The sequence below is a fragment of the Pygoscelis adeliae genome, unplaced genomic scaffold, assembly GCF_000699105.1.
Source record: "Pygoscelis adeliae isolate BGI_AS28 unplaced genomic scaffold, ASM69910v1 Scaffold306, whole genome shotgun sequence".
Lineage (NCBI taxonomy): Eukaryota > Metazoa > Chordata > Aves > Sphenisciformes > Spheniscidae > Pygoscelis > Pygoscelis adeliae.
Genome location: NW_008825072.1, coordinates 740,290 through 766,543, shown reverse-complemented (window position 1 = coordinate 766,543; position 26,254 = coordinate 740,290). Strand labels below are relative to the sequence as shown.

The window sequence follows — 26,254 nt, the reverse complement described above, 5'->3', positions numbered from 1 at the left end:
CGCCTCGCCCGCCGCCCCTCCGCCACGGCGGCACCTGTGTGGCGCTTCCCTCTCTTTAAACACTAAAAGCGGAAAATGGAAAAGTTTCGACATTCCCGCGCTCAAAAACTGTGACGAAATCCCACAGACGGGGCTTGTCCCGGGAGGGAACTGACAGTAGCCGGCTCCTGAGGGGATGCCCTGACACGGCCCCTCTCAGCCCTCCGCCCGCTGCTCTAACCCCGCTCGGCTCCCAGGCGTGAGGCGACATGTCCTCACAGGCGCCGCCTTCCCCTGGCCCCTCCGAAACCAGGGGCGGCGAGGCCTCGCTGAGCGCCAGGATGGAGGGCAGGTCAAGGATGTGGGCCCTGCATGGCACTGGCAGCACCTCAGCTATCCTCGCCGGGATGGCCGCCCCAGGGGGGTCCCCTGCCTCCTCAGCCTCACAGGAGGATGGAAAGAGACCTCTCTCTGCATTTTCACAACGTGCATCTGTCCTGCTCACACCATTAGATATACACGTTCCACTCAGACCGAAAAGCCTCAGGAGTAAGCACCTTCCTTCCAACAAGACCTGTCTGTTGGTGACAGGAGTACATCCAGGATCCCTCAGAGTCTGGAGCTTTCTTTGGAGGTTGTTGCAACAGGCGCTCAAGTCCAGGAGCTGCAACTCAAGCCTTTTCCCGAATGCCTACCTCTGTTAAATTTGCATGGTTTCAGAGGAGAGGACAGACTGACAATGCCTGTTGCTGCTGCCTGCAGGAACTCCTGCCTCTGGATCCATTCAGGGCAGGGATGGGGGTTGGGGTGCTGGATGTAGCCCCTTCTCCCTGCCAGACACGTACCCAGCCCCGCTGTGTTGGTGGCCCCCGGTGTCTCCACCACCCGGCCTGCTCTATGCAGTGTACACAGCAGAGCAGATCTGGATCCCAACTTTTCCACCACCTCCACAACTGCAAACCCTTTCCAAAATTGGGAATTTCCTCACTGTATTGAGAAGAATCAAAACTACCAAAGTTTGCTTGATGAAATACATTAATTACCAGAATGAGGTGGGGTCCTTGCTCTGGTAAAACTCAAAGTGGAGCCAGCAGGAGTTTTGCCAAGGATGGTGGCAGACTCAGGCCTAGCTGGCTATAAACATGGTTTCCTGACTGCCCTGTGAAGACTGAGAGGGACACAATTTGCTGTGGTTACTGATGAACAAATGCAGCTATGCAGGCTGCTAAAGGGGCTTTTGAACCACCGTGTGCATGTCCCATGGATTCTGCTCCCGGCCTCCAGAAGCAGGAGAGCATTCTCCTAACCGCGGTGTCAGGACCAGAGGCTCCTTTCTAAGTGAGGACGCTCATCCTCTTCTCTCTCCTGTCCTCCCAGATCTTCCAGCCAGGTAAAAATCATGCAAAGGAGCAGGGGATTGGTTTTCCTCATGGTGTTTCTAGTTCCTGCAAAGAAATATTTAATTTTCTGGTTCTACCCTGAGGGATAATGTTCAGATAAGGGAAAGACACAGAGGGACAGAAAGAGGCAGGTGGTTTTTTAGCCCACAAGGTGTCCCATCACTGCGGCACAAGATGGTCCAGTGAGACAACCGAGTCATGGCTGCACTGAGTGCCCGTGGCCTGGAGTCACCCATGGGCCTGTGCTGTTGGGATGTGGTGTGGCAGCAGGTGGGTGTGCGCTGCTTTGTAGGCAGTGAGCTCTCACGTGCCCTCCCCGCCCCGTCTGCCCTTGGGGGACACAACACTGGGGCCTCTCAACTTGCCGCCCCGGCATTGCTGGTGTGACAACACATCCCCGCGAGGACAGGGAGGGCAGGGCCTGGCTGCACGTGCCCACACATCTCTCTCTCTCTCTCAAGCAGCCCCACCGTTCTCCCAAACGTGCCTCAGCACTCACTCCCAGCCCACCCACAAGCGTGCAAGCTGCTGGACGGTCACTGTAGGTGGCTGAGCCCCCACCTGAAATGAAGTCCGGAGCAGGAAGGGTTGTGCAGCCTGTATCCCAGCAGATGCAATACCACAAGGGCTAATTCCAGTCACAACACAGTATCCTGTTGTTTTTCCCTAAGCTGCCACAAATCAGTTAAAAGCTACAGGCTTGATGCTGTCGTGACACTGTAGCATGGGGGACTATTGCATTTGTTCACAGCTGGACCAAACTGCGTCCTTGTGTTCAGCAAGTGCCACTTCCAAAGTGACATGGCTACGCTTGCCTGACTGAGTGGCTTTGACTTGGTCCACCCTCTTCCCACCTCCTTCCCAAATCTCTTCCAAAGTAGTAAAAGAACAGAGGGGCCTCATCAGAAAGCTGGTAGGGACATCTCCAGTGACATGACCCAACATCTCACGTGCTGGAGAAGATGCCTGGGAGGTCTATAAAGTGATGTGAGGCCCTATTCAGTCATGGGTGCCGTGTTGTGAGGTAGGGTGATTACCCTCATCGATGGCATACATATCAAAGCACCCAGGGCAAGAATAAACAAACATATTTGGCACTGTGCTCAGCTTCCATTAGCCAAAAGGCAGGTGTGTGTGTGTGTGGGTATAGCAAGTTTTCCAGCCGTTTCCCTGAACTCAGCCCTGATGTTGCAAGAACTGCCTAGCTGTGAAAACACAGCCTCGCCTTGATTTATGCCGCTTGTGGGTAAGATGAGTAAGAAGAAGGAAAAAAAACCCCAACAACCAGAACAGGAACAGAAATCCCAGTGGGAGCACGATGCGGGTGTGTACCAATTTGGTGGGACAGTCAGGTTGAGGAAACTGCAGCCAGAGCTTCAGGCGGTAGGAAGAGGAGACCACAAACCACATGATAGGTATCACAATGTTCCACCTAAGATACAAAAGCATGCCACAAGCTTTTATGAAGACAACTTTTTCATAACAGCAAGGGAAATTAATTCTTTTGTGTAATTGTAACATTTTTTTCTCCTTCAGATGAGTTCCATATGTCCTCGTGATTTTTTTCCTTTAAACACAGCAGTTTAGAACGAATCTTAAGTAACGTTTAGCCTGCTTCTAAAGTAAATATTTACAAAAACATTAAATAATGGTTCTGATCTTTGGAAAATGTATATTGCTCCCTACCTGCTACTGTTTTGTGCCTATCTGGAGTAATAGAGAAGCTTTGTAATAAACACCAAGGCTGTAAAAGCAGTATAACAGTGTGATTAGCAGTAATCAGATGGGAAATACTGACTATTAAAAACTGTGAAGAGATAAGAGGGATAAATTGCAAAGGGAAGGTTACATTATTTTGTTTTAACAAATTTAAAGAAATCTAATGGGAGAATAGGCTTTTAATCTTACAAAAGCTGTATTGTTTTTTGGAAGCATAAGAGTGTTAGCTGATATTTATGTCATGTATCATCTTCAAAGAGCTTTACTAAATAAATATTAATCATTTCACCAGCCACTTAAAGGCAACCACTTCAGGGGTGTGGTGAGGCAACAACTTAGCAAGTAAGTTGTACTAAGACAGGAAGTGAAGACAGCCAGACTCAATAAGGAGTCCATGTGGGTACAAAAAATATTTGTGGAGGCTTTAACAATATCTTTAATCAGGCAAAACAAAACCCCATGGAATAGAAGGCAGATTTGTTTGTTAATGAGAAGCTGGCATTGGAACTTGCAATTACAGTGTGTTTCCAACAGGTAAAGAAGATTATTAGATCTGAGAGGAAACAGTTTGTGAAGGATCAGTATTTGCATGCAGGGAAGAGTAACACTTTTTTATCAGAAAATGCTCCTTACAGCGCTCACTACTCTTTTGTCTCTTCCTCTCCTCTCGCCTTCCTCCCAGGAAAAATACCATGTTGTTGGCCTGTGCTGTATCGGTATTTCTCTGTCTCTGCCATGGTGTACTTTCTTTTGAAGAATTTCAAAGCACCCAGTGGATTTCAGTCTCTGCATTTCTTACGCCTTTCCTGTAATGAGGAACTCTAGCTGATCCACTGGCTCTCCCAAAAGCTGTCCTATGTCAAAACTGGAAGAGTCAGAACCCAGCTTTTCCTTTTTCCACGAATGAAGCCAAAGGTGTCTTCTGCTCCTGCCAGAGATGGCAGATGAGATTCAATCTTTTCGTACACTACAGATCATAGAATAATTTAGGTTGGAAAGGACTTCATGAGGTCTCTGGTCCAACCGCCCTCACTCTGAGCAGGGTTAACTTCAATGTTAGATCAGGTTGCTCAGGTCCAGTTAAGGATCCTAATTAGATTTCTCTGCTCTCTTATGCACAGGTGGCATTATATGTAGCTGTCATGGATTCAGAAAGTAATAAGCCTAAAGCAGTTGCACTGCTAGCTATCATGCCATGACTTGTTATTTGCCGTGACACCTGTGCTGTGATGTGTCTAGCAAATACAGATTTTCCTGCAGAAGACTGATTTTGGTGTTAGCAGTTGTATTCACATGTAACATCATTGTTCCTGCAATTCATGATTTGAAACATGCAGTTGTCAGAGGAACAAGCCTCTACTACTTAAGGCTGTCACACTGAAACTGCTGAATTATCACAACTGTTTTAATGTTTCACACCTCTTTTTCCTGTGTATTGCAACCAATACGATGTAGTCACTGTAGTCAGTCTTATATTTGCTTGCCTGTTTGTCATCCTGTGTCCAATTCAGTGTCCTTTGTCTCAGCATTCCAGAAACAACCAACCTAGTTCTTGAAGAAAATCCCCTCTCCATCCTAACATCCTCCCTTCTAAGGACTAGGTATGAATTTTGCAGACCAACCAGCATTAATAGCTTGTATTACATTTTGCAAAGTCTCACCTTGTGCTGTGGCCTCTGCAATGACAGACCACATCCTGCCTGAGACCAGGCGTGTAAATACGCTGAAGAAAACCTTTCCCAGTGTCAGACTCTGGTATGCATTCTCCCTCTGTATAAAGTTTAGTCTGCGTTTGTGTATGTATATAATATTACATATGCATACACCTAGGAAGGTGTATGTATCTCTCTGTGTGTGTGTTTATATATATTAGTGTGTTTATACATACATATACATATATACATGCATACACACACACAAAATGATAGGATAGGTGAATGCTATTAACACTCCATTAAAAGTGCTTCTCAGCACTTTTTCCCATCCTCTCAGATATTCTGGATTTGGGCCCATGGAGGCAGAAGCCTGTCCTTCTCTGCTGTCCTTTTACTACAAGTATGGTGGATCCTGTCATTTTGAGGTCTTCTGTCTGCAACTTAATCAAAACATTACTGTTCCATTCCTAAAATTAAATCAGAGATGGTGAAAAAAAGGTCTGAAAGCAACTCATCCACCTGAACAGGAGTAATCTCCCTGCTGCATAGCAAAGGCTGTAGATGTTTCTTTAGCACAATAGATTATCTCCTTGAGGCCTAATAAGCAAAGAGATTTCTTCCTGTTCAGCATAGTTCAGTGTGCAGTTCCAGAAACTCCACTTAATTTCATAAACAGTTCAAACCTCTTTTATGTTCAGAGAATGATTGGGAGTTCAGCTGCTTGAGAGTCCTTTAAATGTTCCACTCTTTATTGTCATTCATTGTGTTTTCTTTTCCTGGTTTCTAGATTGCCATTGGTTTCTACAACCTTGGTATCTTATTATGTTCATTGGCATTTATTAATGAGAAGCCTGAGAGGAGTTTTGTAAGTGGGATGAGTCTTTATTATAAAACAGCTAAACCAGCCTTCCAAGACAGCACTTCTGAAAGAGGAGTCTGTGTGTGACAGCCTTTCTCCTAACCTGGAGCAGAATATTCCAAGCAAATGCAATAACTCGGTGCATATGTCTGAAGTAGCTGATTTACCAACAGCATTCCTGTTCCAGGGGCTTTGAACACGCATAATGGACATGTAAAATGTGCCAATATTTTGGTAATTTGGTTTAAAAACTGCTGCTTTTTTTCTTTTGGAGCTGGTGGAATATGGCTCACATTTGTTGCGTGTGTATAGGCCTGCTCCTTATTAAACTCATGGTCCTTTTTTCCAGTAACCACTTCAGTGCTGTGAATCAACATAGCCGGTTCAGAAAAACACCATCTGTCCATTGGATAAACAAAAGTCTAGTTAGCTGGAAGTTTAATAGATCACAAAGTCTCACCATGTCCATTTTTATGTTAATAAATTCCACCATGGAATATTTTCTGATGTCACATGGCAAAACTGTCTTAAATAAATAGCAGCTGAAGCATTTTCCATTATTTATCTTAGTGTTTTGTGAGCTTAACAATAGAAATTGGCCAGGATCTGAACTTCCCTAATCTCGAAGTGCCATATGGGTCTGTATGTTTGGTTTCATGAATTTTAGACAAGTAGGTTTAGAATGGATCTCATCTAGCCTGACTAGAGTTGGGTCAGATGGACCTCCACTATCCAAACCAGATGTCCATCTCACTTAGGAGTGGGGGCTGGCACTGGTGCTCAGTAATAGCCACTGACCTCATTTCATCCATCCTGTGCCCAAATTATTCTTTCCCATATTATTCATGGATAGTGCCATGGTGTGAGATGTCTCATCTGTCACCTGTGCTTGGAAAGACCTCCTCTGAAAGTCAGCTATTTCTTTCCCTTTTCCCTACCAATCTAATCTGTTTTTAAAAATTTCCCATGGTGGAGTTTTAATGCATCAGCAAGTATAGCTCAGGTGATTCCTTCATGTCCTGTCCACATTTTCCTGAGCAGAAGATTGGGTCTACAGGTGAATTCTAGGGAAGTTCTTCCAACAATAGCCATTTTACCTTTCTGAGCTATGGAGTTCGTCAGAGATGGTCTAGATGGTCTCCCCATGAAGGTGATTAGACTCTTCAGCTGCCAAGTTTCACTAGGAAGCTTTCATGTCTTCAGAGAAGGGTCATTCAGACTCCCTGCTGTTTCAAATCAAGTACAGGCAACACTTCCAAGAGTATATTCAAGTCCAGGATCCTTCCTGAGTGAGACTATGGTCAAGGCTGTACCAGTTTACCAGGTAGTATAGAAGGGAGTCATATTGCCTGGCTGCCTTTTGCGTGGCCACCAGATGGCTTTTTGATTCTGGTCATCTGCATACTGTTTTTTAATAGTAGTCCGGAACAAAGCGTACTCTTGCTCCTCTGGACCTGAATGCAAATACTTGGTGAGACCTTCCAAGTCATCCTAAGTCCATTAAAAAGGGTGAATAACAGATTTGCCTAAGAAGTTATAAAATTAGAGAGGAGATCACTAGACTAAGGAGGAGGACTCTGCTTTAGGCAGAACTACTAGTGTTGCTGAGGGACCCTGAGGGTGGAAGTTTATGCCAGCACTGCAGCAATGCTTTTGCAGGGTCATCACGGGGATGGTATTCTCTCTTGATGTCAGCGCAGCCTCTGGCAATGTTTCCTGATAAATGGGCTACTGGGGCTGCTGCAGCCAGTATGTGCTACCCTCTCCGTACATAGTCTTCTAGGGCACCTGCTGCAGGAGAAATCATAGAATTATAGAATCATTAAGGTTGGAAGAGACCTCTAAGATCATCGAGTCCAACCGTCAAGACTCGATGATCTTAGAGGTCTTTTCCAACCTTAATCATTCTATGATTCTATGAGTCCAACCGTTGACCCAACACCACCATGTCCACTAAACCATGTCCCTAAGTGCCGCATCTACACATCTTTTAAATACTTCCAGGGATGGTGACTCAACCACTTCCCTGGGCAGCCTGTTCCAATGTTTAACCACTCTTTCAGTAAAGAAATTTTTCCTCACGTCCAATCTAAACCTCCCCTGGCGCAACTTGAGGCCATTTGGCTGCCTCCCTTTATGAAGAAACCTGGTGGTGGTTATTAGAAAGGGATCCTACCCCTCTCCATGCTGTATCCCTTGTCCTCTCCCACAGAAAGAAAATAACAGGGAGCTTTTTCAATACCTGTATTTTTCTTGTAATGCTGCCAGTTCTCTGTCCAAATCACCAAACATAATTTTGCCCTATTTTTAGGAAGCCTCAGGTGAGGAGCAGCACATAGGTATGTTGTACACCCACACACATGGTGTAGAGTCCTACTTGTTTCTTTCTGTTCCCTGGAAACAACTTCTGCTGGTTTGAGTAAAACATGTAAATGTACTTAATCATGTGAAAGAAGATTTAACATTTCAGATCATAATAATCTTCCCCTTTCCTTCCTCCTGTGTAACTCAAAGTGGCTTATATATTTGAGATCCAGCTGTGTATGCTTGGATCTGTGATACTCAGATTGTACTTTGAAGCTACTCCTGCCCTGAAATCACACTGTGTGTATCCATTACAAGCTGTAGGGAAGAATTAATCAAATAAAACCTGATGCTATGCTATGCTAAAGCACATCACAACTTACCTATCTCTTCTTAAATATCTTCTGATTATTGCAGAACTGTAAAGCTCTTCTCTTGTTTCTTCGAAGAAAATTTACAGTAGCCCCAGTAATCCTTTTGCACTTGAGAAAAAGTAAACCTTTCACACTATTGCAAGTCCCTAAAATGCCTACAAGGGCTCCTCCGCTGAGCTCTGTCCTTATGGGTATCAAATGTTAGCTGTGAACTGGAAGACTGTGGAAGACTGTGATCCTACGTGGTAGGATCCCAATATCAGTTTATCACAGAAGTTACTATTTTCAGGGCTTTTTCAGTGCACTCTTTTTTCAAAACATTTTCAGTATACAAAGAGAAAATATTGTCTGTTTTGAAAGTGTGTTTATAGTGTACCATTGGTCCAAATTTATGACTAATCACTTTTAGTCTGCCTGCATGAGGAGTTAGGCTAGTCTCTCCTGTTGTTAGCATTGGTCATGTGGAGAGCATGAGGAAAGTAGAGAAAAAAGAACAGAATAGGAAAAATGTCATAATTTGGCAAGAAGAATGAGCTCTCCCCACTTTTTCAGAAACTAGCTTTGCTTTCATATGGAAGTAGATCTTGCAGGCAATGTAAAATCTGAGCTGTGCTTTCTGAGCACATCCTTTTGTTGAATCTCTATCTATAAATGCCTAGCCCTATGATGATAGCTGTTCTATAACCATGAAACAAAAGGATGGACTATGTATGTATTTTTGTCAAAAGCAGAGAAATATAGCCACAATAAACCCAGAAGTTTGCAGGGTGAAGTAAAAAAGATACTTTCTTTTCAGAAGCAAAAAGTTACGACTATTTGAATCTCACTGGGATGATGTTCATTGGGATCATCAGTCATACTTTTTGTTGTTGTTGCTAACTTACACATACGCACAGAAACTGCCTTTCATGGATGAAAAATGTCTTGCTTATTCACAAGCCCTGTAGAAATAAACATTATTTTATATATATGTACTGCTGGCAGTGAAGATTTTATTTTTCATGCCATGTGCCAAGCTTTCATTAGTCAAAGTGTGAAAAATCCCATTTGCTGTGTTTTGGAGAGCTCATGTTGGAAGGATTTAGAGAGCAATTCACTGATCTTTCAGTCACTGGAGAAGGGATCACCCTGGGAGCTGGCCAGCCACATGGGACTCGGGGGTTGTGCTTTAATCCTCAGCTTTGTAACCCACCCTTTTCTTGACTTTGGGCAAATCTCTTCATCTGTCTGCATCTTGGATCCCCAATGACAAGGATCAGGCTTTCAAGTAATAAATTTGTTCAGTAGTATAAACTTAATATATCTCAGATACTAATACGGTGGTAGCCACATGGTCAGACTCTTCAAGCTAAATAAGCTTGATAAATGGAGGCAAGTCTGGGTCTGAACATAAGTTTTGGAGAAGCTCCAGAGCACAAACAACGTGAATCCTTGATTTCACTCTACACCGTCACACAAAACCAAGCACACTTTTCTGTGCACTTGGATCTTTCCCTGCTGGAGTCCAGGTCCTGGTCTTTTCATCCCAAGCCTACCTCATTTTGCAGCTGACACAAGGAGGTAAGATCCCTGCGGTGTCCTCTCTAAATGAGGTCGCTGTGGAGATAGTAAAAGATCATGGAATAAGTAGAGCTGCCCTGGGAATGGCTTTAGCTTGATGGATTTAACTCCATGAAGCTGTGTATGTACCCATGAATATGTAAACTGAACGTGAGTTTGAGGTCCTGTTCCTACCTGTGCTGGTGAACTGTCTCTACGGTCCCTATTCCTCTGTGTAAAATAGGAAGAGCTTAAGAGCCAACATGAGTAAGATCAAACCCTCTGCTTATTCAGATGGAAAGTATTGCTTAAGTCCCCAGGGTTACATGAACTAAACCTAGGAGTTTGCTTTCTTTCTTAGAAGTGGTGTTGCCAAGTTCTGGACAGAATTTACAGAACAAATCTCTTGGCATTGTAATTCATTGCAAAGGAGACCTAAGTTTATCAACTGAATTATAGATGATGGAGCCTTATATCAATTCTTTAAGTGTCCTTTTTGGCTTCTTTTTGTGTTCCTTCTGTGCCCTCATCAAGATGCCCAATGAAAGACTTAAATCCATTTTCACCCTCTTTAGAGGCACTGACGATAAAGCAAATGAAATATTATTCTTTCTGAGTAGTAAATTTATAGCAGGCAATAACAAATCCATGAGAATTTATATGGCCTTTTGCCAAAGAAACCAAGGATTTGAATCCATATACTGAAAAATATACGCATATCTATTCCGGTGTTTAAGGAGCTGTGGGAAATCCATTTTTTTGAAGTAAAACGAGGAAAGTACCCCAAATCACCTATGACCCTCCTTTTAAAGCCTGAGTGTCACCAGAAGGTTAAAGCTTTATTAAGACTTTCTCATGCTTTTAGCTCCCCGACATATCTAAGGGGATGAAGGTATGAGAAGAATGAGGGCATCATACCATCAAACAGCCAAGCTTCCCATTATCCATGCATGGGACAATGTGACTCGAAGCTCAGTGTCAGTGTCTGCCCACTGAGATAAGGACTAGAAGCCTTACCAGATCCTCCCCTGAAGGAGCCATGGAATATGGTAAGATAGTCTTTTGAACTGACGCAACATATATCAGCATTCCTAAAACCAAACTGCACCTGGTCTCTTGCAACCTCTGTTCATTATCTTTTGATAGTTGTCAGCTTGCTGCCCTTCTCTCAGCTAACTCCCCACAAAAGGCAATGTGTTATCCTTCCAGTAAGCTGCATGTTCACTGGCTAACCACTCTGCTGAATTTCTTTTACTCCTCCCATTCTCCTCAGTTGCTTCTCTTGTGCTTTGGTCATGTTGGTAGGAGGATAAATGATACATCAATATCAAACCAACCTGGAGACTACTGAGATTTCCTCCTCCAATTTGGGATTTGGAGTTCCTGTTCTGAGAAAGCTCTTGAGAATGACTGGCTACCACAGTGTCTTTTTTCCTTGTGTTGCTCAGGCAGCTCAGGTCTCCATGGCTCAGTGGTTAAGGGAACCTACCAGATCTCTAGATGGGCATTTCCCAGGCTGCTTACTACCAGTGCACAGTTGTGGATCACGTCTTCTGCAGAGCTTGCTTTAACATTTTTGGCAAATCTCACCATGTCCTCACCAGTCCTCATTTGGCTACGCATGTGGAAGTCTTCAGACATGTCTGCAGTCGGATGCTAGCCGTGTTTTCAATCAACACGGTTCAGTTTTAAATTATAGCTGTAAGAGCTTTACAGGCTGTGCTGACAAGTCTGGTCCTTAAAAAAAAAAAAAAACAACCAAGCTCCAAACCAATGTGCTTTGGGGAGAAGAAGGGAGGGAAAGTGACATCCATTCTGGGAAGGAAGAAGCAATAACAAAATCTGGCACCCTGGTCTGTGTTTGCTCTAATGATGCATCTCCATGTGCTTTGTGTCCTTTGGTAACACTGTCCTTTCCGTGCCACATCGTGGATCGTCAGATGAGGAAGCTTGGCCCAAAATAAACGCCAGGCTGCTTTTCATCTCAGGGATTTGTTTGTGCCAAATGAACAAAGTGACTTCTTTGTGGCTGTTTGCATTTGTTGTTCCAAGTTGTCTGAGCACTAGGTTATAAATACACACCACCAATTGATAGCCTCAATATGTCCAGTCAGACAAGCTTTGCGTGCTGGCAAGAAAAGGATTTGGCTTGCCTTAATTATTTTTGTTTTAATACTTTTTAAATGTTTGATATAAATCAAAGATACCGTAAATACAACTCAGGAGGAGGGTGTTCCTTCCTTACCCATTTTGTAGACTGGGTTTCTGACCAATAATTTTAGGTAAATTTTCTGTTTCATATTTGTATTCTTTATAGTTATGTATGTAAAGGCATGCTGTCAAGTTAGGTATGTAATTTAATGTCATCAACGTTTTTAGATTGTTTTTAATGCTGAAATAAAATTAAGTCAGAATTTTATCAACTTACCTCCTCTTAGAGGAAATGCAAGGTGTGAGAGGAACATGAGAGGCTGAGTTGTTCTGAGCTCTGCCTTAAGAGTGCTAACAGTAAGCCAAGACCCCGCTGTCCTGGGCCCGTGACAAGAAGGCCTGTTAATCAGCGGCGACTCTGAGCAGTCTGAGCTAAATCCTGAGTCTTGGGGACTGTTAGCCAAATCCTGACTACTTCATTGGGGAATGTTCAACCTTCTAGATTTGATTTTCTTCTGCACCCACCCCCAGCCCCCACCACTGAAAAACAATGCTGGTGAAAAATGTGTCTTTGGGAATTCAATTTGTATGGAAAACATTTTATTTTTGTATTCAAATCTTCCGGTCTGTGTAGGGTTTTCCATTTGCTTTCAGCAAAGACTATTTTTCACTATTTTTCTCATTCAAAATTCTTATTAAGAAACTGAAGGCTTTTACCAAAAATGGGTATCTTTTCCTTCCCCTTCACCCCCTTCTCCATTCACAACATCCCCCAGACCCCTGAAAACAAGCTAATGGAAAGAAAGCACATTTCTTTTAAAAATTTCCCATGGAAATGATTTTGTTGTGGTTAATGTCTGCTTTGTCTCTCTTCTGTCTAGGATTGGAAGAAAATTCCTTGAAAACATTATCAGCCAGTGCATCTCTACAGCCCAAGTGAGGTTCTAAACATCTCATTTATTCATTTATACGATAATCCAGTAACCATAATTGTAGTCACTGGCTTACTTGCAATTTGTATACTGAAATAGTTGTGCACAGTCATTTGAAAACGGAATCCCTGTGCAAAGATCTCACAGCTTCAGACACATTTCAGGAAGAATGTGCTTACTGGATGCAGCAATATGCTCTGTGTTATTTATACATGCATATTTATTTTTTATGTGAATATACACACACACATATATATAAAATATGTACATATGGTTGGAAGTGAAAGATCATGAGATGAGCTTTCTGTGCCTGATTTTAGCTTTGCTTTGAAACAATCTTTTCCAGAGTAACCTGGAAACAATGTCCATCCAGAGCAGGAGGCAAATGGACCCAGGTCAGTTTTACACAGTGGTTAATCAGTTTCTCTTCCTGGTTCTCGTGCAAAAAGAGAATATGGTGCCCTGTACATGCATGGCAGCACGGGAAGGTATGTGCTGTATCTGCATGGACTGAACTGGCCAGCTTCAGTCTGCTCCAGGCATTCTGATATGGAGTGAATGAGCCTTCACAGAGTCTGGTCTACGTGTAAAAAGCATGAAAGAAAATAGGCGTGTGGATCTGTGTCCCTTTGTAAATCCAGTTTGCAGGAATGGGCTTCTTACTTGCACTTATTCCTGTGTGTTTAAGTTAGGAGGCGTGTAATATAAATCGAAGCCTAATTTTTTCTTTGAAGCTATTAACACCCACCCACAAGCAACAGGAAACAGACTTCAACTTTAATTAGTACCAACACATTCAAAATTCACCCTATATTTGCCTTCAAGTGCAGCAAAGCAGCTTCAAAGCTAAAAGCTTCTTCACTTTCTAAGTAATAATGAGGTATTAATGAGGCAATTAGGGGCTTGTAAACATGGTGTCAAAGAGATATGAACTAATCACCAGCAACAGGAAAAAGACAGATCCTTCTGACTTCAGTGCTCTGCGCCCTCCCTAGCCCCTTGAGGCATTCTGTGCTTGTAAACTAATCCACAAAAATGTTCTAGATTAATTCAAAACACTATCCTCTTTTTAATTCCCTGACTGTCTTTGGGCTTGTTTCTGAATAGATGCTCTGTGTGAAGGCTTTTAAATCCGCACTTTTGTTATTGCAATAAAACTCAGATTGAAGTTCTCTTGCACTAAGCTGTCAATTTGTATTTGGCTCCCTTCTTAGATACATATGAAATACTTCTAAATCATTTGTTAGAATATTTCTTCCACTTTATTTCCTTTTAGGCTATTTAATTAAAAAAATAAAGTATGTAATTTAATTAGAACTGACGAACACCACTTTTAATTTTTTTTCTTGAATGTAAAATGTTAGTGTTGAAAATGAAGGATTAAATACACCAGTTAAATCTTGGAGTGATGCAGATATGGCAGGGACAAACGTTTCCCCTCACACATTTGTTAGCTGGAGTGTTGGACTAGGATTAGTGCGATCTGATCGCACTAATTTACTGCACGATTTTATGAGAGTCGCTTTTATGATTCTCATTTCCTTGTAGCAATACAGTTCAGATCTGATCTAGCTAGTGCCTGATATCCACCTGTCATGCTGCTTTCTTTTGCTAAAGGAAAAGTCACAGCAGATTTATCCACAGTAAGATATTAAATGTGGTCCCACCTTTGTGATGCATTTTGAAGTTGTTCCTATTAAAAAATATGATTCCAAAGAACTTTTTATTTTCTAAATGAAAGTAGAGAAAAAAAAAGAACAATAGAAAAAATGTCTCAGATATTCATGAGACTCCAGGTGGCGAGGCTTTAGGAAAAGCATAGACTGAAGAATTTCCTAAGCTGGGAGCAAACATATCCTTACAGCATCTCTGGTACGTACGCTCCAAATCTTCATGTGACAGCTGAAATTCTGACCTCGCTGCTTCCTTCAAATTATCTCCACAGATGGTATTGCTTCGCGACTGAAAGTACTACTGATTTGAGAGAGGATTTTTGGATACGGCCTGTTGTCTCCTGGAGATTAGGGTGAAACTCCACATCCTTTCTCTGTGTGATCTCATTACAGTCAACTCTCTAGGGGTGAAAAGTGAGTTCACTAAACCAACTTATTGTGAAAAAATATTTTGAAACATAACACACTGTGGTTTGATCCTGCATTCTCACAGGTATATGTTGGAAATCACTTGGTTGAAGTCAGTAACATGTGTGTTAAGCTCTCAGAAGTGAAAACAGAACGGAGGCCCTAATAGTTTTTCCTACATCAGGAATTTGATCTAATCCACAGGAAAATTGTACATGAGTTCAACAGTCCAGCACTTTGCCTAGTAGTGTGCAGTTGATTATAACTCTGGAATTGTCCCTCAACAGACCAGTTAAAAATGGTCTCCAAACATTTCTGACAAGAATTCTTATAGAGATGACAGTGGTGAATCATTCCTGCAAATGTGAAAGCAAATACTGGCCTCTCCAGGAATTCAGCTTATTGTTTGAATTTTCAGCAGTATTTTATTCTGGAGATGAATAACCTCTCATAGCAGCTGGTTATGCAGGTTATGCATAAACTTTATGTGTTGCAGTAGAGATATATGAGCGTTCAATACTATCACAAATGGCTCTTTTTTAGACATTAGCTAGCAGAACTTCACTGAGTGTCTCCTTCACCTAAGCCCATTTAATTTATGGCTGATTTAGAAAATATCAGTATTTATTAAAACCTCTGCACAATGAAGAATCAGCCACACCCTGTGGTCCTGTGCAGTCTAATAATGTCTGTCCCGTCAGTATTAATACTTGCAGAGCTTTAGCCTGTACTTGGATTTGACCAATTCTTTTTTCTGGACATGAGATTTAGTTACGGTTTCACTGGCCAAGTGAAGCAGCTCTTGGGTATCCCATTTTGTTTGTGGTGGCAGGCTTTGGGGAAGGTATCACCCATTCCATGTTGCATGTAAATTCCCAGACCACAAGCACGCACACTCCTGGCTGTCACCCAGAGCTTTGTCCCTGGGAGCTTATAACCATGTGAAGATTTTGGTGTGTGGTTGTAGGGCCAGAAAGGTTGACACTTGGATGAAGATTTCACTAGCTCTCATTAAGCAAACACACATAGGCCAGTGTCACGACCTTTCCAGTATTTCTTTCCCCAAGTGTGAGAGCCAGTATCTCCGTTCATGTTAGGAAGAGACCACAGCTACAGGCATCAGCTGCAAACACATCTTGGGTGGTTCCTTCCAAGCAAAGTGCCTGAAACCTCTGACTCCTACTGGGAATTTAAAGGAGTTTGGGACTGGTGACTCTAATTGCAGCTGGTCAATAAATCACAGGTCTGGCCCACAGAGTCCCAGAGAGGAGGGGAGCCCTGGCGTCCTGCCGTGAGTCCATGAAGCAGAGGCGGAGGTGTGTGTATGTGGGGGCAGCCAGAGCATCCCCATTTCAATGTGTGAGACGCAACAGACCTACCTTGTTAGCTCAGAGCTCTAGTGCTTGGGACACTACCTTTCCTTCACCCCTTTCCTTCCTCTCCCCTTGTGTTAATCCTACATAACTCACTCTGCTCTTTCCATCTGGGTGGGGATCTTAAAGACCCCTACAGTTCTGCAGGGCCTCTCCTGTTTGTGTGTAATAATACAGGATGGCTGGACCATTAACACCTTCTCTGAGCACAGCATGTTGGAGTTGCAATACTTTCCGGCCTGGGCTCCTTTGCCAAAGGGTATTGTGTGTGCACGCTCAACTCTTTTAAAATCCCAAATAGGGTTTTCTTTTCTCTTTTCCTTGCAGTTTGTGTGTGTTTTTGCCATTGGTATCCATGGGACTTTTCCTCTTGTGGTTCCTTTAGAGGTAACAGAGTCTGGGGTTGGTTTTGTTTGTTGTTCTCCTTCCCTCCTCCTCTCCACCATACCATGGTTTCTGGGAGGCTGGTGACAGAGAAGGAGAGGCTGACTGAGTCTGCAGAGTAGTAGTCAAACATGGAGCCCTTTGCTTTGAGGTCATTAGAGCTGAAGTAAGTGACATCTGCAGGGTTTTGCCATCTGAGAGCTGGTAGCTGGATTTCCATCACAAAACCATAATGTAGGCCGGTTACTAGGGATTTATGATTAAGCTGGATTCTCTGGGATATAATAAGGTGAGTTGCCACTGAAACCTTTTTCAAGATTGTGACATTCTGAGTATCTCTGTCACGTACATACTTTTGGGGATCTAATAAGGGCCAGCTCAATCACAGCTGTGCCTCCTGGATTGTCCTGCAGCTGCCTTTTGGAAACTCTCAAGGCCAAGGTGCAATAGCTTTGCAGAGAAGTCCTGAGGCAAGTAAAGAAAATGATGTTTCATCTGTTTTACCCCAAGAACACAGCTTCATGCATTCACACATAGGTATTATAAACATATAAACAAAGCTCTGTGATGTTATGGACATGGGGACCCAGAGATAGATGGGTAAGAATGATCTGTGAGGTTGATCTGAAATCCAGGTAAGCAGTGAGCAAAAAGCATTCTGAGGAGGAGGTATCTCTACAACAGCAGAGGTGTCTACTGCCTCCCTTCATGTTACTCCCCTGTGAGTTAGTCACAGCAAAACTGGGGGGAGGAACTTCAGATTGGCAAGGATGTGTCTTGTGGTTAGTGACAAGAATGCTTTGTTTCTATGTAGATGGGCACATAGAATCATAGAATCATTAAGGTTGGAAGACACGTCTTAAGATTATTGAGTCCAACCGTCAAACCAACACCACCATGCCCACTAAACCATGTCCCTAAGCGCCTCATCTACACATCTTTTAAATACCTCCAGGGATGGTGACTCAGCCACTTCCCTGGGCAGCCTGTTCCAATGTTTAACCACTCTTTCAGAGTGGTTAAACTTCTCTAACATCTAACATTAAACTTCTTCTAAGATCTTTGTAAGAATCAAAATTTGACTGCATGCCTGTAGCTTTCTGAGGTGAAACCTTGCTCCATCAGAGCTCAGAGTCTTCCTCTTCACTTGGGTGGGTACAGGAGTTCTGTCTCCTCCCTTAAATAAGGAAGGTGATACAAGTCATTGCCCGGGATAGGCCAAAAGCATCTGTAATATAACACCAGCAAGAGAGAGCAGTTGCCATGAGTGATCTTGTCACCTGCACTGCAGAGTGGTGGAGATGATGTGTCCAGAAAGAGGTTAAAATTTTGTTAGTGGTCCCAGGAGCAGCAGCATAGTCTTCTATTGAAGGGCAGCACGTACTGTCTCTCCTGATGCACAGGAGTGGCAGTTCCCAGCAGGGTGAATCTGCCCTGTACATGTCAGGCCAGTAACCCTCCACCTGAACTAGGGCCTGCCCTAAGTCACATGGATGGCTATTTGAGCTGTAAACCTGGAGCACTGGTTGGCTGTGAGGTTAGCAATGAGCTAAAGTGCAGAACACCATTGATGACTGCCGTGGGTGAAGAGTCTCTCAAGGATCTCTTCATGTGGCAGAATGGTCACCTGAAACGCAGTGAGAAATGACCAGGCTGTTCTCTTTAGCATCAGTCAAGAGCTTTGTTCCCGCTCTGACCCAGGCTCCTGCAGTGGCTGTAGCTAAACTGCTTGAGTTTTCTGCGCTGCAGTTCCCTGGCATGCAAACGGGTTAACAGTCTATGTAGCTGGTCTTTTTAGACTACAAGCTTTGTGTATGCATATGCTGTGTGAGATTTGTCAGAGCGTTTCCTGGAATGGGGTGCTGATTAGCTAGGGCCTCTTGAGAACTCATAATGGTAATCAGTATAACGATTGTAATAACTAATGATAACACAGTCAAGAATGGCAACAAAAAGCTTCAGAGTACAGCGTCCTTTGATTTTGAGGCTTTTGAAGGGGAGCAGAAAAGAATGATTTGGGGACATAATAAAGGAACCCCCTCCCTTTCATAGATTTCCTCCTGAGAAAAATATTTCATTGAGAGAGGGTATGTTAGCCAAAGCAAGACATAAATATTTTACTTATTAGAGCACAGGCTGTTTCTCTTCTTGTTGGCTGCATTGCCAAGGCTGGCCTCAGACAGAAGTTTGCAGTGTCCATTTCTGTACTGTGTGGTGGGGGAGCTGGGGGGCATGGAGACCCAGGCCATGGATTGAAAGCCTGCCAAAAAAAAAGAAGAAAAAAGCCCTTCTTTCAGCAATTGTCTTGCTCATAAAATGTGACATTTGCATGGCAGCCGCCAAGTCCCTGTTTTTGTCTTCATAAACAGGGCTTTGGAGCAAAGATGCGGAAAGCCCAGTGTGGATTGAATTGGGCAAATGGACCAGGTCTCAGCAGCCAACTTGACAACAAAACGAATTACCCTGTGAGGGCAGAACACATACTGCCATCTTTCCAATACACACCACCCTGTGAGAGTTCTCTGATGTCTAATAGGGCTTAGGCTGAGCATGCTTTCTCTCCCTGGGAGACCCAATAAGATTTCATTCCCCTCTACCTGACTATTTCCACAAGATGTGGAGAATTGTAGCATCACTAAGCTCTCCATCTCCATTGTGCTTCATTGAATCAGACAATGCTTCAGAAAGAAGATAGACAGGAAGGCAGAGATGCTCAGGCAGCTGAACTCATGTAAAGACTGACATCATAGGTGGATTTCCCTTCCATTAGAGTTGTTCAATCACTTTTTAAATCTATCAAGGTAAATAAACATCTGTCTATCCAGTCTCTGGCTCAGAATGCTCACTAAGAGAGTGTGAGAACCTGAGTGGCAGAGGGCAGTTGCTGAGAGAAGCAATACTGTATTTCCCTCCTTTAGCATGAGCAAGTGTCTGGTTCTGAGCACAGATGGATCTTTGGCTTGATCCAGGGTGACAGCTCTTATGTTCTTATACCCAGTTTCTTAAGGATCCTGTCTGCACTGGTAGTTTATAGCAGATGTCCAGGGAAAAGTATAAAGACAAGGCAGATGATATCAATACTTCCCCAAGGTGTTCTCTCTCAGCCTCTGGAAAATTGTGGTTCAGAGACTTTGAGCCAGAAGTGGTATCTGTTGTATTTTAATACCTCTGCAATTGATTTTTCTTCCATGCTTTTGTCTAACTAACTTTTGAGCCCATATAAATGGCTGACACGTGGCAGAGAGCTCCATAGTTTAACTACCTGTGCAATTGTGTAAAGACCTATCTCCCCTCTTCTGCTCTGTACCCACCTCCAGCTGATTCCAGCTGATGTCCTGCAGCTCTCGGAACTTGCAAGGTATTGTCCATCTCTCATCGCTCACTCAATGCTCCCTGTAGTTTTATAGTCCTTGAGCATATCTGTCTTCTTTTCTACCTTCAAGCATCTTAGTCCATTCTCACACAGAAGTTCTCCAGCCATTCTCATCCATACCTATTCCAGTTTTACTATATCCTTTGATGTTCAGTGAAAGCTGGATGAAAACTGCCTGTTTCCCGGGGCCGAGCCAAGGATTGTTTGGCTTGTAACATCACTTAGAGCAATTTAGGGTTTGTTCCATGCTTAAATTCCTACTGGTGAGCTGAAAGAGGGCAAGAAAAGGTGATCCAGAACCAGATATGGCTGGTTCCTGCTCTGTTCTGTCAGGTTAACTCTCCAGCTGCACTGTCTGGAATGAGAGCAGGTTCAATTGAATTAGAAGTGGGGAAAGTTTGTCAGTGAGTTGGCAGATGAATTTTGCTTTGCACCATGGAAACGGATATGGTAGTAGAAATCATTGCCAGTCAGTGTGCATTCTCTCTAGCTCTATTTGCCAATGAGAAGATACAGCAAAAGCCAACTTTGTTCTTGCCTAGTGAGCACATCATGAATCTGCCTAACCATGTATTCATTCCCTGATCTGTGAATACTTTTCAAATTGAATATCTGTTGGTGAAAGTAGTTAAGAGGTGACTGATTTCTTTTTAACCCCTGGAAACTGCTTTCAAAAAGCTTTTTGCAAATGCTGCATTTTGTAGTCCTCTTTCCTCTCACCCAGGGAATTCAATCTGGGCACAAGGGTATCTGCTAGGGGCTTGCAAAAGGTTATGCTCTAAAGCTGAGCACATGTTTTTATGAAATGCATGAATAACTTCGACCACACTGAGGGAGAATGCACTCTTTAAAACTTAAGCCATTGCAAGGCAAGCTGTGAAGCTAGAAATGTGCTGTCAAGAAAAGACAGTTCCTTCAGTCTTCCAGGGTGAAACCCTAGCCTTCCTCTAACTATATGAAGCTGGTGGCAAATTTCCCAGATTTCAACAGGCCAGGGTTTTGCCTACAGTTGTTAAGGACTGCAGGGGCTGTAATGGACTGGACAGTGTTAATTCTGATGTCATCCAGGCAGTGGGATTTTTCCCAGTGTTTTCTGCATGTGGGTCCAGGAACTTGCTATTGAATTAGAATCTGTCTAGGAGGAGCACTGGTAATTACAGAAACAAATCCCAGGGGTTGCCATTTAATCTACAAGCTCAGTTTTGTTTCAATTAGCTGTAAAGGTGGCAATGAGCACAAATGGCGAACCATGAAGTGAAGGCTCCTCCAGTGAACACTATGTCCACAAACTCTTCAAATCGCTGACTCTCATTAGAGAGGCAAGGGAGGGGAAAAAATATAACCACAAACAGTGAGATCCAATTATAATCTTTCTCCTTTGTTCTTCCACCATCTGGAAATGGCTGGTTTATGTTCTAGAAAAGGGGCATGTTCTAGACCTGGTTGTGCAGTTGCTCTGCAGCGATATCATCTCTCTGGATTGAGAGAGAGGGTGCTAAGGTTTCATTTACATGAGACAGAGGTGCTTTCCCATTTCTTTGCCCAGGATTTCTGTGCCCACTCAGGCATAACGACAGATTGTGCTGTTTCCACATGTAGAATCAGCTTCAAAACAGAACTAAAGCCAGTTAATATCATGCCCAGATTCCTCCAAAGAGCAGAGCCTAACCTCAGCATATTTAAGATGTAGGATCTGGGAGCTTGTGGCATTTACTTGTTGACCGAAACTGAATATTTAATAAAAATGGAAACTTATCACCCAGTTTCTCTGCTCATAACTCCTTCTGGGCTGTCACATGCTGCTTGTCCCTAGTATGAGTGTGAGCCCGGCAGACAGAGAATATAGTCAGGCTGTGCTCAGAGCCCTGTGCTTGTAAGTGACCATCTGTGCTATAGGCCAGCTCTCAGGAAGTATTTCTGTTTTGCAAATAGCACAGACAACTTGCTCACTTGACCAAGCCCTGAGCTTGCGCTTCATTAAACCTAGAACTTTTCAAGTCAAGTAGTATTCAGGTAGATACCTACTGAAAGCTAAAAATGCTGCTTCTCTGGCAGCTTTCACCTGACTTTTTTTCAATAAAAAGTTATGTTTTCCAGGCTTTTTATATCAAGCATTCAGTCATTCAAGCAGGACTAAATATACTCCCAATTAATATAATAAGTTCTATTTTCGAAGGTCATTCATAGAGATTTTCATCAGTACATCTCAAAGGACATTTTGCAGATGAGGGGAAAAAGAGGACAAGAACTGAAGTGAATTGTCTGAGGTGACAGAGCAAGCCAGTGTCAGGGCTGGAATTAGGATTCCTGACTCCTGGGAAGTGTTTTATCCACTAGACAAAGCTCTCTGTTACTGCTGCTGAAGATGATGATAGTGTTTTCATTAGGCAATTCAAAAAGAACAATTGTTCTATTCAGTGTTACACAGCAAGAGAATGTATATTCAAAACAGAGCCAAGGTCTGGCTGTTAATTCCTTGTTCCCAACCCACTGGATGTTGCTGCCTCATGAAGACACCTTTATTAATTTCCCTAACAGGAAAAGCAATAAAACCATCCTAATCATCAAAGAGGCTGCTATTACAGTTCCCAAAGCTATCTCCATCATATTATCTTTCCTTTTCCTCCAGACAGATCCTGGTGGAACCCATAGAAGTCTTGTGGCATAAGTTGGACCAGAGACCTCCAAAGGTGCTGTCCAGTCTAAATTATTCTATGATTTTACAGGCTATGGGTCATCACACCAGCCTCTCTGAGAAAGGTCCTGTGCCAGAAAATACTTATTTGGGAATACTAAAGTCTGCAGGGGCAAGGTTTATCTTTGAACAATGTGATTGCCAGAAACTTGGCTAGAAACAGTTCACCACTATGGCTTTTTTAAAAGTTTTTCCCAGGATCCTTTGCAATCATAAGCACCTTTTTTTTTTATTCCATTTGCAGGCAATTTACCCAGTACAAAAGTGGTGGGTGAGCTCATGTCATTCCCACACCAGGTTTTCAGAATGAGAAAGCTGTGTGTTACCTCATGTTCCTGTGGCTTTGACCAAAGCAGCAGTCTCTGACAGATGTTAGTTCAGAGATCACAGGGTACAGAGTGACTAAAAAAATGTGGTTTGGGGTAGATTTACCATGTAGTATCTCAGATGTAGCAATAAGACTTTGGGGGCAAAGAACAAGTGGCAGGAGCTGAGAGACTGTTAAAAAATAGTACACCTTTCATGTGCCCTCACCTATTAATGCAGATAATGCTCAGAGAGAAATAAAGAAATACAGATAATTCCCAGAGCTTTGTTTCAATTGATTATAAGCTCTTATGGCTTCCACGGTATCTTATCTTTACCAGTACATTAAAGACATCTTAGTTACTAACACTTTCTCCTTGCTGCATTCCTGTATAGGAACACTGTGATACCCTGCCCATTTTACAAATGAAACACTGCAGGGTTGAGGGACTGCCTCAGGGTCATGCAAGGAACTAGTCTTAGAGCAGAGAATTAAACAAAGGTCTCCCAAATCCTGATGAGTGCCTCCCTACCTCGCATGCTTCAGCACACAGAACAAATTTTAATTTGATGCTGAGATAGACATATACACCTCAGGCACTGTATGAAGTGGAGCATGGGAGTCCTTTCAGAAAAGTCTTTCTCTGGTGAATAGTTACTTTTTCAATCCCATTGACTTCCAAAAGTCTCTGGTGTCAAAAGTGGCTCAGCACTGGCCTTTCTCCATAAGCAGTCTCATGGGTCAAGAGGACTATTGAAGTCAAAATGCTCTGGAGAGTAAGTCACGGGATCAGAATCTGGCCCAAGAAGAGAGAAAAAGAGTGTCAGTGCTTGTCAGGAAAACTCATCTGAACACCTCTAGCAATTTAAGGAAAGTCCTACAGACATGCCAGCAAAACATGTCACTGGTTTTCATTAAATAGTTATCACAGATCCTGCTTGCAAGCAGATCCATTTCTTAATATATAAAGCAGTTTAGCCACAGCCATTATGTATTTAAAAAAAAAATAAATCTGTGAGTTCAGGAGCACTTGAGCAAAGCAATAAATTCTCCTTTGAACCATTAAAATTTTTGTTAGGCAACATCATAGTGCGAACATCACCTTGTCTTCCGACAGTGGATTAGTCCCCCAAGCCCTCCTGTCCTCTTCAGGTCACTAATGAGCTGTTCAGCCTTCAGTAAATAAACTGTGTGGCAGTCCTAACCCAGGAACCTCCATGCCCCTTTCAGACACATAAATACCTTTATTCCCATTTTATAAGTGTGATAACACAGGTCAAGCTGGAAATAGGATTCTAGTTTCATTAATCTAATTGGACAGCAAGGTGGATTAAAGGATTAAACTAATAAATGGAGATAACCAACTTTTCAGCTGTTTTGGACTGGTGGAGCAAGTTCATTCTAACATGGCTTAACCCTGTAAGCCACGTTTTTACCACCTTGCACCCCTCTGAGCTGATGGTTCTCTGACATCCTGCAATGCCATCTCGGGATAGCTCTGCTAATTCCCATATTAGCTGCCGTCCTTTACCCTCTGCAAGTTACTGGGTCTGAGCCAAGAATCTGTCAGCATAGGAGAAGCAAAATCAGATGGTGCGAGCCTGATTACAGTCCGTTGCTGTCTCACCCAGCCCTCCCACTGGTCGTTTCTCAGCAGACTCACTGCTCCGCCAAATTGTTCTCCTGCCAGTTCATCAGTCGACGACATTAATAAATGGTTATAAAGATAAGTTCCATCTTATCCTGAAGGCCTGCAGGTGATGGAAAAGATCCCTGCAAAAAGAAAGAGATGCAAGAGGTGATCTTGGCTTGGGGCTTTTTTGGTAGAGCGAAGGTAGGCAAGACCTTGCTGGGAAGCAGTACACTCCACAGAGTCAGAAGCAGTGAGTGAGGCTGTGATGTGTGATCTCAGTAAAATCCCTCCGTCTATGATTTTTCTCTAATCCCGGTACCTGCGTCCAGTAAAAGAAGACTGTCACACACTGCACAGCTCTGCACTTCCCTTCTGAGGTCTTTGCTACAGCAGAAAGGGGGATCTGGAGCAGACCCAAGTACCTTTTTTACTTTGCCACATACAAGTGCCCTTGGTAAACATGGATTTGGCAAAACCTGACCAAAGTTATTTACATATCATCACATTTACACAGGATTTTAAGGTCTTCATCCTTTGAGTGGGCTCCCCATATGTTAAAGTTTCTGAGATGCTCCCAGGCCAAAAGGTAATGGGGTCCTTGGATTACACAAGCATCATCACACAGTTCTCCTCTAAAACAGGACCGTGCTTAACTTTACTGGTGGCTGAGGTAAAAGGGTAAATGATGTTGCTGAAAACCTGGCTTTCCATCACAAGCTTTTTAGTGTATGGTTGGTCTCTTTACAGGACACAAGTGGCAGTAAGTTAACCATACAGTTCCCACAGAACCCCTTCCTCCTCCTACCCCCTTTAATTTGTTCTGGATAAAATTGATTTTATCTCCCACATTGGCCTTTCTCTGCTGTTCCTAGGAGAACTCCTAGGCTCACACTGCCCTTCCTGACTGAATGTTCATCCTTATGCATGAGTCTACATTTTAGCCCATGGACCAATTTCATCTGGGCTCCTGGAGCAAAGAATGCACCTTGTAGCATTCTCCCTTTCTGCATATCCAGCCACGGGGGTTGGGAATGTGAGAGGAAAGATGGTGTTCCTGCATCACATGATATACAGCTCCACATTCACTCTGCTCTTATGTTGGGCCAGTGGCCAATCCTCCTCATAACTGCCTGATCTTGTAAGCCAAAGAGTCTTGGATCTGTCTCATTTCTGGGTGGGACCAGATATTGAAGATACCAGCCAAGGTGTCATGTCCTAATGCCAGACCACAGGCATAGAGTAAGGCTTAATTTAGTCCGATTGTCATCACAGAGCTGACAGACTAGGAATAGCTCTGCTTACAGGTAACACACGGGAAGCTTCCTCTGAATCCATACGGGAAATATTCTCCCAGGCAGAACCCATTTCAGCCAAGCCATTTTTAAACGAGTGTCTCAGGAAAAGGCTGTGGTCAAAGGCAGAACCTCCCCTAGCTCCCCATAAGATTGAGGAGGTCTAGGCAGAGACAGCAGAAAGACTTTTCCTCCCAGCTGACA

At 43.2% G+C, this 26,254-nt stretch overlaps 1 protein-coding gene across 1 annotated transcript in view; it reads right to left on the bottom strand.

Annotated features, from left to right (window-relative positions):
* The window catches only part of TRABD2B (TraB domain containing 2B), a 480,754-nt gene that overhangs the window by 300,252 nt on the left and 154,248 nt on the right, over positions 1-26,254 (bottom strand). The window contains exons 2-3 of the mRNA XM_009326602.1: positions 6,934-7,103; positions 2,712-2,811 (exon numbers count right to left, since the gene is read on the bottom strand). Coding sequence (XP_009324877.1) covers positions 2,712-2,811; positions 6,934-7,103 — 270 coding nt within the window. The remainder of the gene's footprint in view (positions 1-2,711; positions 2,812-6,933; positions 7,104-26,254) is intronic.